The sequence below is a fragment of the Phocoena phocoena genome, chromosome 10, assembly GCF_963924675.1.
Source record: "Phocoena phocoena chromosome 10, mPhoPho1.1, whole genome shotgun sequence".
NCBI classification, from domain to species: Eukaryota; Metazoa; Chordata; class Mammalia; order Artiodactyla; family Phocoenidae; genus Phocoena; species Phocoena phocoena.
Window position 1 is genome coordinate 2,022,435 of NC_089228.1, and position 10,484 is coordinate 2,032,918.

Here is a 10,484-nt window from a genome sequence, read left to right on the forward strand (position 1 = left end):
CCCCTCGGCGCTGCTGCCAGAACGGTCGCCGAGCCAGGACGCCGACATCCCCGATCCAGTAGAGGCTGGGTCTCGGGGCGGGAAGGCCTCACGCGGGGCACGGCGGGAAGGGCCGCGCGATTAGGGGAAGAGCCCCGCCCGACGCGCCGCGTCGGGCGGGGCGGCCCTCCCCACAGGCGGCCCTAATTGGACGGCCGAGCCCCGCGCGCTGATTGGCCGCGTGGGCGAGGCGGAGGAGAGCCGTGCGCAGCGGCGTGTGTGGGGCCGTGTGCAGACCCGCGTGTGGCGCAGGCGAGGACCCTGAAAATAAACAGCCGCTGCCTCGCGAGCCGCCTTCTCGGCCTGCGTCCGAGTCTCCGCCGCTGCGGGCCCCTCCGACGCCGAAGGTGAGGCCGGGAGCATGCCGGGGGCCGCGGTGCGGGGGCCGCGGACGAAGGGTCGGGAGCAGGGAGGCGGCGATGGCGGCCGCGCTCCGGCCTGCGCCGCTGCTGCGTCAGGCGGGAAACGGGCCGCCACCGCCCGGCCCCGGACTGCGCCCCGCGGCCGGCCGCCCTCCCGCCCTGCCTGCCGCCCGGGACGCGGGGCCGCCGCAGTCGGGCCGCCGGGCCCAGGCCGCAGTCTCGCCGCGGACGAGGCCGCGCGTCCTTGGGGCCGAGGCGGGGGCTCCGGGGTCGCGGAACGTAGGGCGGGGGTGGATTTGGCGGGAACGTGCGAGGAGGGGGCCGTGTGTGGGGGAGGGCCCTGGAGCAGCGGGGGGCACGGGGGCTGGGCCTGGCGCGGGCCATGTGCCAGGGGCTGTGTGGGCTTAGGTGGGGCCTTGGAGAAGCCCTCCGTTTAGAGTGGGGGGACACCCCGCCGGAAGGCCCGTGAGGCTTCGGGACTCGCTCTGCCTACTTCCCGATAGCTTCTCGCTTCTTGAATTTTTATCGTCATTGACATGCTAAGTTACTTGTTTTACGGTGCAGTTCGGGAAGGGGCAGATAAGGCCCGCTTTTCTTGAGTCAACACTAATTTAAGTTACGGAGGCTTTTAAAAAACCCCGTTATCAGAAAAAAGCATGAATTTGTCAAACTTCCAAAATCATGGCAGCAGCAGTAACCTTTGCATCATCTCTTGGACAGGTGAAACGAATACAACTTAATCTAAAAACGAGGCGAGAAAATTAATTAGCCAACCTCCATTTGGATTTTCCAAACGTGAAAACCTATTTTAGAATGGCATAATGGCCCACATTTGGGTTTGGGTGTTGATTTTATTATGGGTAAAGCTTGTGCTTGTTGCCACATGTTAACCACATGGCCGCAGCCACAGGGCACTTCCAAAGGAAGTGACTACATCTGGTTTTAGGGGTCTTAGGAAAAGAAAACATTGCTCAGTTTTCATCTGTGACTTCAGATAGTGTGTTTCAGGCATTATTCAGAAGGATCCACAGAAGGGGTAGGGTAAAGAAGCCAAGAGTCGGGATTAGTTTTTTTTTCTTTTCAGGAGGATTAATTTACGTTCTCATCTTGTACCCCCGAATGACAAGCTTTTAAAAACAGGTTTTTCCCTTTTTCCTATTGTTTGACGCAGTTTTGGGAGAGAAACATAACCAGTTAATTTCTGCATCAGTGAATTAACCTTAATTTAAATTAAGAACTTTGTTATTCGTTTGCTCAAGCCCTGTAAGTTGAGTGTAAGGTTTTGAGGTTCTAAAGAGATGGATGAAAAGAAGTTCCTACCTCTTAGGCTTTTTTTTTCCCTCTGCAAAGCAGTTATTTTCAAATGCTTCTTAAAAATTACTGTGATGGAGGCTTAATGAAACACCTACAAAGTGCCTCGTGCATAGTTTCATGCTGTTTTTAGTTTGTTGAGCCTGATTCTTGTCTACAAGGAGCTCTGTGTACTGGAATATAAAAGGAATAATTTATTAGGTTCCCAAGGGCTGAATTAAGGACTTAAAATTTTTCCAAATCGCACCTCTTGGCAACAGTATTTGAAAAAAGCTAACAGTATATATTTATGTACTTATATGTCGCAGATAAACTGGGTACGTTTTTCTCAGCAACCAAAGATCCACATTCCTTTTCATATTGATAAGCTAGGTATTTCATACATGCAGTCTCTTTAAAATATTTTGAGCCAAATCAGTGGAAAACTTAAGGGGCATTTATTACACTTGTATTTGAACATCTGGAACAGGCCGAATGCGATCTTTTTTAAGGTATTATTATAAGCGAGTTTTGTAATACAGTTTTGTGATTGGATTCTTTTTACCTTTCTTAAAATCTGATTGAAGTCTGTGGTACCTAAATGGAGGCTTAAGATGGGTACTTAAAGGCAGTAGAACCACAGTTTGACTAATTGGAATGATTGGCCTGTTGTCTAAACGCTTGACCACAAGAGAGATTTTGCTTTTTTTTTTCTTCTTCCCCTTGCAGGAGTGAGAGTTTCTTTTAAGAATTGCTGGCTTCTTTCCTCTTCCTAGCCTTCTGACAGTAAGTGGAGAGCAGAAGGCTGATGCCAAGGCATCCTGGCCTGCCCTGTGGAGAACGCTCTTTCTGTACTGTCTCATCTAATAGAGCTCTTACTCTGGCACTGTGAGACGCTGCTGCAGTAAGGGCGTGCTGCTGAGAGATTCACAGTAAAGTGTGCACCATTTTCATGCTGTAAAACTGCTGGAATAATAAAATAGAGCTTGTGGCCACCAGCATTCACGTTGTGAGTGGATGGGCTCTGTTAATCAGGACGGAGTGCAGTAGGGTGGTCGCCTGGAGTTGCTCCATAATTGCAGATAAGGGTGTTAACTAGTGAAGTCAGCTTGCCAGTCTTTGGTCTGTGGTGACACTCCTAAGTTCTGCCTCAGGAAGAAGGTTAAAATCTAAAGTGGCTTTAAATTCGTTCATGGGTGTGGATTTTTAGAAACGTATCGATTCTAGTTTTATTTTGACTTCTCTAAATTGGTGTGCTTTTCTGATAGCATTTTCATGTACAGTATCACTTAAACCGAACAAAAGCCTCTGCAGAGGACTTGGAGCCAACTGTTAAAATCCTGACTCTAGAACTTTCTGAATCGCTTCTCAGCCTTTTGGCTAAGATCAAGTGTAGAACTTTCTGTAGGGTTAGCCAAAAAGTTCTAGAAATAAGATGTTATGGGAAAACCCGAGCGAACTTTGTGGCCAACCCAGTAGTTGTATAGCTTTGGGAAGTCATTTGGTCTCACATCCTCAGTTTCCTTATTGTAAAATGGGGACAAGAATACATGACTAGCAAGGTTGTAGGGATTACAGATAATGTGTTTATCAATCCTTGACTTATAGTAGGTATTCAGCTACTGATTAAAACCCTTCAGAGCAGGCAGAAATGGGTGTGAGTAGCATTGCTCCCAGGACTGTACTCTGTTCTACAGTATTCTGGCCAGAACGCAGGTAGTGCACAGTATAACTTGCTTCCTTCCATCCTATCTGCAGTTTATCTTTATTTCAACAGTTGGAAGTGTTTAGTACCATGTTGGAACTCTGAACCAACTTATTAGGGTGTAAAAATGGGTGAGTGCATTCAAGGGGCAGAAGCTGCACTGTGGTCTCAGCGCAGTTTAGGTCAACGTGGATGAGTCGGGTAACCCTGAGCTTGGGGAAGGTGACTGGAGACACAGCAAATGTGAGTCGATGTGGCTGTGTTAGGAAAACAATCCAACCCGATCCTTATCAACTGCTTTATGTCACGCTCCCCACTCCCGCCTCGCCTGTTGCTACTTATTTTAAATGTATTTATAGAGTCACGGTCTCTTAGTTGTCGGAACGCATTGTTAGTCTTGACCGTGTGCCGTTAAGGTTTAAGTAGTTTACTGGCTTTGTTCTTAGTGTCAAAAATATGGTAGAATTACATTCACGAAGACATTTGTATTACCATTTGCGTTTTGGTACCAATTCCAGGATTTAAGCCTTAAAGCCTAGACGAGTGCAGTCCCTGTAAAAGAGGCCTCATAGCTTGGCTTACACGGCCTCACAGTGCGTCTTTGCAAACCGTGTCTTGACTGCCTTGCTCCTCCTGCTGCCTGGCATGCCTTGTGCTCCTACCACATCTCTACTTGTGATTTATGTCAATGAAAATTCAATACACAGCAATCGAAATGGAAACAGATCCTGATTCCTGTTGTTGAAAATGTGAAGTCATTAGGAATTCACCCTTTTTCTTGTCTTACCTCTAATCCATTCCCCTCAGGAAGTAGATTTTATGAGATGGGAAGCTTGAGTATAAGGAGAGTTGGGCCCACTTCAAGCCTGCTGTGTAGGTTGGTTTTGTTTGTTTGTTTGTTTGTTTTGGCTGTGTCGTGCGGCTTGCAGGATGGATGCCCAGAATCCTCACCACTAGACCACCAGGGAATTCCCTGGACTGAGTGCTCATCTGTCTGTCTACAATCCAACTTAACTGGGAGAAGAGTGGAAAGGCAGGAATAACTGTGAGCAGTGTACATATATCCATACGTTTTTTAAAATTGAGCACCTGTTAAGCACAAGGCACCTGGTAGTAATCTCGTTACAGATCAGTTTTATCTTCCTCAAGACAGGAGAGGGGTCAGGTGTCTTGAGGTAACGCAGCAAGTGGTTAAGCTCGGTTAAGTGGTTAGCCCTGTAGTCCCCAGGTCTTTTTATACTGTGTGAGGATACATGGGTGTAGATACAGAAATGATTTTTAGCAGCAAAAGGAAGAAAAATATGCTCTCCTACTGCCTGGCAACAGTGAAAATACGGTATTTGTTTTTTAAATTCGTATATCTGTTTTGTAGCATTCCCTAAAATGTTGCTGAGACTCTGGATGGCAAGTTAGGGGTCCTGGCTCAGTTGCTGATTTTAGTGACCAGGAGTAAAAATTTCTCAGTTACACGTGGGGATTTTACTAGACAATCTGAAATACATACTGAATTTAGAGTGATTGTACTCAATCTTTATTGAGTATGTATTTGAAAATACATCGTTAACTTTTTTTTTTTTTTTTTTTGGGCGGTGCTACACGGCTTGTGAGATCTTAGTTCGAACCCGGGCCCCGGCAGTGAAAGCGCTGAGTCCTAACCGCTGGACCACCAGGGAATTCTCAGCATCACTACTTTAAATTAATGGTGCAGCACCTCTTGTGATAGCAAGAATTCAGGTGTTTTAGTGTCAGTACTTTCTGGATTGGATCGGGCCTGTACCAGAAGCACAACTGGTTTCATTCAGCAAATGACTATTGGTGCGCCCCCCCCCCCCCCCCCCGGCCCCCGCCAAAAAAAACCAATAACAACAACCCAGCGGTTAAAAATACTGTTACACTGCTACTAAAAGGATAATTGTATGGGGTATTACGATTCAAAGGTGAATTACTCGGCGTCTGCTCTGAAGGAATATGATAAAAAGCAAAACAGTAGTGCAGAGTGCCCTGGGTCTTACTAGGGATGAAGGATAGCTCCAGGCTGGGTGGTGTGGTCAGGTTCTTTTATAGAGTTGGCCCTGGAAGGCTGCAAAAGGTTGTGACCGGCGGGAGAGGTGGGGGCAGGGCAGCACAGTGCTGCACACTGGCAACCAAGAGCAGTGGGGGTCAGGGAGCCATGATAGAGTTGCAGCTTTGTCTTACCGCCTCTAGTTTTCCTAAGGAATAATAGCATGCCATTCTCTAAAGACCTTAGAACTAAGTGCATTTGTATGTAAGATGAGTACCAGGATCAGTAGCGTGCCTTAAAAACATGGTGGGAATCAGTTGGGTTAATGTTACTGAAGAGCTCTCTGTCATAAAGGAGTAAATGTAGACCAGCTGATTGAGGTCGGCTTGGCCAAAGGGAGAGAGAAACAGTTCATGGAAAATCCACACTTATCAGTTCTTGAGTAGCTAAATTTTTTAAACTAATATTTGTAGGCTAAAAGTAAACGTAAAATTTTAACTGCTGTCTTTATTCAATACACTGATAAACATCTGATGATCCATTGTAACTATTTCCTTTGTACTTGACCATTATGAAACAAGAGGTCCTTTTAAAGCAGCAGTCTAAAAGGGAGGTTGCCCGGAGCTATCATTTCTTTATCTTTGACAATGCATATTGAATATTGGGTTGTCATTTTTCTAAAAGATAAGTATCTTATTGAAATAAGAAAATTATAAAATACTCAGAACTTGTCAAATTGCCTGGATTACCTTGTGAAAGGAAGTGATCGTTTGTGCAAAGAACTCCTTGGGACCAAGAGTTAATGTGCTCAAATTGGTCCCGAGTAAACAGAAGATGCAAAATGAAAATGGGGTTGAGGGGAGGACGACATACCGTAAGCTGCCTTTTTCTGTGATCATTTTGTGTGCCATTCGTTTTTTAGTCATGAGTATTCTCTCTGGTGGAAACCAGCCCTCCACATGACTTAGAATGCCAGCACCCGTATAAGAAGGCAAATGTAATTTTGCAAGAATACGTTTTTAATCTTCGCTGACTGGTTTCATCTGACTAGAAATGTGCATTATGCATTTAGGCACTTTCCCCTACCCCCTTTTGATAATAAGTTTATATGGCAGGTGGCAAGAGTTGGTAGAAAGTCTCCTCTGAAGATTTATCCTGGCTCTGATTGCAGAGTTGGGATAGGTAATGAGTTCTTTTCAATATTTGATGATGGAGACTTGAAACTTGAGCATAATTTTTAGTCACTAGATTTCTCTACAACGTGTTTTAAAAACTTTGTTTACCATTGTTTGACACTGGAATTAAGGGTAAAAATGTTGAGCTATGCAAGTGTGGAAACGTAAAGGTTACATTGTTTTTAACTAGTTTGTTTTTTAAAGGCCACTTTACTGGGACTTTGTCCTACAACATTCCATTCTGTTCTATTCCATTCCATTCTATTCTATTCTAGGAATAGCCCGTGCTTATTTTTAGGTTGTTACATAAGAAGTATAAAATGCATTTGCTTTAGTTGGAGTTTTGCTTTTATTTTGAAACAATATCCAATAAAGGAGTCTACTATGAAATTCCAAGCAACCTTGTTTTAAATGTAAAATTACAGAAAAATTTGGAAATGGGAGAATAGAAGAGGGAAAAAATGGTCCCAGTGCTACTGGCATTTTACTTTGGTGTTCCTCTTTGTCTTTTTTCTAATATTTTTAACGTACCCTGCCATCTAGAGACAAAATTGCCTGCATTTCTTCTAGCGCGTCTGCTCTAGATACTGAATCAGCGCGCAGTGCTGCAGTTTAATTAGGCACCGTGTTAGGTGCTAAGGGCGCGGAGGAGAACGTTTCTTCATCCACTCCCAGAATCCATACTACAGCTCCACTGGGTTATTCCAATTTTATAACCAGTAAATGACTTCCAGTTGCCCACAATAAAGTTTACTGGCTTGTAACCATGAAAATGTCCATTAAGTTGGACCTGGAATGAGGTATTACTAATTATTTCTAATAATGGATATTCATGGATACTAACCCTGTAAGTCTCGTCATCTCATTAATAATTGGATTAACATGTATGCATAATCTTAATGCTTGTAAAGATCACAAGTTTTATGAAAATATATGTTTTCAGTGTGTTTTTCACTTTTAACATATTTCATAATAGATATATAATGCCTACATATATAAGTTACGTGATTGTTTTTCTAACCAATATATTGGTTAGAAAAAAATATATTTTTTTTTCCAGATAATTATCCAGAAATACACTAAACGGGGAATAAAAGCTAAAAGTAATTTCAAGTGGTTTAATGTTGTCATTTTTAATGTTTTGAAGATCTGGCTGCAGCCATGAGCAGTAATGAATGCTTCAAGTGTGGACGATCTGGCCACTGGGCCCGGGAATGCCCCACTGGTGGGGGCCGTGGTCGTGGAATGAGAAGCCGTGGCAGAGGTGGTTTTACCTCGGATAGAGGTATTTTTGTCGAATAAAAAATTTTGAAGTACTTCAGTATTCGTAAGTATCAAGACTGGTCTAATTAGCCAAATTCTTTTTGTTTCTGCCCAAAATAGGTTTCCAGTTTGTTTCCTCATCGCTTCCAGACATCTGTTACCGCTGTGGTGAGTCTGGTCACCTTGCCAAGGATTGTGATCTGCAGGAGGATGGTAAGCATTTAACACTTCCTCTCCGTGCGAGCACGCTCTACTGCGTTGGAAGACATTTTCCACCTCTGAGGGTGTGTGCTGTGTGGTTTGACATGTAGCGGCGTCTGTAAGGTTTTATAGTCTTGGTCTGCTTCTTTTCCTTATTGTTGAAGCCTGCTATAACTGCGGCCGGGGAGGTCACATTGCCAAGGACTGCAAGGAGCCCAAGCGGGAGCGAGAGCAGTGCTGCTACAACTGCGGCAAACCTGGCCACCTGGCCCGCGACTGTGACCACGCAGACGAGCAGAAGTGCTATTCTTGCGGAGAGTTCGGACACATTCAGAAAGACTGCACCAAAGTGAAGTGCTATAGGTGAGTTGGTGGCGTGCTGCTGGCGGAGAGCTCATTGCAGGGGCTCCTGGAGAGTGAGTTGGCTGTAAATGGGAGGGCCGTGGCGGTAGTACATTCCCTGAGGTGGCTGCGACCGTAGGAGAGGTTTCCGGCCTGCGTAGCCCAACTGTCTGCCTTGGGCAGTGTCCTACTGTGATGCCTGGTGGGTTATAGCAGCTGGGCGGCACGCGGCACAACTTTGGAATTTTTAATGGTCTCAAAACAAAAATGTTGGGACTTCCCTGACGGTCCAGTGGTCAGGACTCCGTGCGTGCCTCCACTTCAGGGGGCATGGGTCTGGTCCCTGGTCAGGGAACTAAGATTCCGCCTATTGTGCAGGGTGGGGCCCCCCCCCAAAAAAAATGTTCTGTTATAATAATTTGGGGTTTTCAGACACTGTAGAAAACCGTGTAATTCATACACACAAATCTTTTGTCATGAAACCAGCAGACTCTGCCTGTCTGTGACATATAGTAATACGTACACGTGAAAGTGTAAAATTTTATATACGTTTTGATATGTATATAACTGTGAAATCTTAGGGGTTAATTTGTGTGAGCGTATAACATTGGCCAGTGTTTTGGTTGTGGTGTTGGTTGGACTCTGATGGCAAAGGTTTTGGTTTTATGCCTTAGGCTGCACAATTGGGTAGCTTTGCTATCAAATTCCTCCTTTTTGGTCTTAGTTTAGGGGATAATGAGACTTACTGTCCTGAAAACAAAACTGTACTGGTTTATTGTTGCTTTTCGTTCTGCAGTAACTATTGCTTTAGTCCAGTTGGGCATTTTCTGAGCGCCATTATGAAGTTGTTCTACTTTCCTTTCTTTAGGTGTGGCGAGACTGGTCATGTAGCCATCAACTGCAGCAAGACGAGTGAAGTCAACTGTTACCGCTGTGGCGAGTCAGGGCACCTTGCACGGGAGTGCACGATCGAGGCCACGGCTTAATTACTGTCCTCTGTCGCCCCTCCTTTTCTGATTGAATCCTCTTCACTGGCCAAAGGTTGGCAGATAGAGGCTACTCCCAGGCCAGTGAGCTTTACTTGCCGTGTAAAAGGAGGAAAGGGGTGGAAAAAAACCGACTTCCTGCATTTAACTACAAAAAAAAGTTTATGTTTAGTTTGGTAGAGGTGTTACGTATAATGCTTTGTTAAAGAACCCCCTTTCCGCGCCACTGGTGAATAGGGATTGATGAATGGGAAGAGTTGAGTCAGACCAGTAAGCCCATTCTGGGTTTCTCGAATATGTTCCCATGTAGGAGGTAAAAACCAATCCTGGAAGTGTCCATGAGCTCTTCCATAAATAACTTTAATTTTAGCATAATGACTGCCTTGGATTGTCTGACCTCAGTAGCTGTTAAATAACATCAAGTAACATCTGTATCAGGCCCTACATAGGACATACAGTTGACTGGGAGTAAACAAAATAAAAACCAAACATGCGTGTTAACGGCTGTGCGAGAAAACTTGGGATAAAAGCCTGAACAGGAACAACTTCCCCGCAGCGTTGATGCTGGGTAAACAGATGGCGATGGCAAAGGTGTAGAACACATTTTTTCAAAGACTAAATCTAAAACCCAGAGTAAACATCTATGCTCAGAGCTAGCATAATTTGGAGCTATTCAGGAATTGCAGAGAAATGCATTTTCACAGAAATCAAGATGTTATTTTTGTATACTATATCACTTAGACAACTGTGTTTCATTTGCTGTAATCAGTTTTTAAAAGTCAGATGGAAAAAGCAACTGAAGTCCTAGAAAATAGAAATGTAATTTTAAACTATCCAATAAAGCTGGAGGAGGAAGGGGAGTTTGACTAAAGTTCTTTGTTTGTTTCAGATTTTCATTAATGTATATAGTGCAAAATGCCATATTAAACAGGGGAATGTGGAGGACTGAAAGCTCACAGTTTGGACTTTTCTTTTTGTACTACGTTATGTCTTCAGTAATGAAACATAGCTGTTACAAGGAAGCACAGGCTTCAGATACTTTGGGGTCAGTTGTTTTGCAGGGATATAGAAAATTTAATTCGTTCTAATCCAGTCATTATAATGATGGCCTTTAGCGCT

The 10,484-nt window shown here is 44.5% G+C and overlaps 1 protein-coding gene across 3 annotated transcripts; it reads left to right on the forward strand.

Moving 5' to 3' along the window:
- Positions 1-234: 234 nt before the first annotated feature.
- Positions 235-10,236, forward strand: CNBP (CCHC-type zinc finger nucleic acid binding protein). 3 transcript variants are annotated; one of them, XM_065884759.1, is made up of 5 exons: positions 235-386; positions 7,721-7,837; positions 7,957-8,049; positions 8,202-8,400; positions 9,248-10,236. In XM_065884759.1, the coding sequence occupies exons 2-5, from the start codon at positions 7,735-7,737 to the stop codon at positions 9,363-9,365; spliced, it is 513 nt and encodes a 170-aa protein (XP_065740831.1). In that variant the 5' UTR covers positions 235-386; positions 7,721-7,734; the 3' UTR covers positions 9,366-10,236. The 3 variants fall into 3 exon arrangements, with proteins under 3 accessions (XP_065740831.1, XP_065740830.1, XP_065740832.1); XM_065884758.1 differs by having other exon boundaries at positions 240-386; positions 7,721-7,858; XM_065884760.1 differs by having other exon boundaries at positions 240-386; positions 7,721-7,858; positions 7,987-8,049.
- The last annotated feature ends 248 nt before the right edge of the window (positions 10,237-10,484 follow it).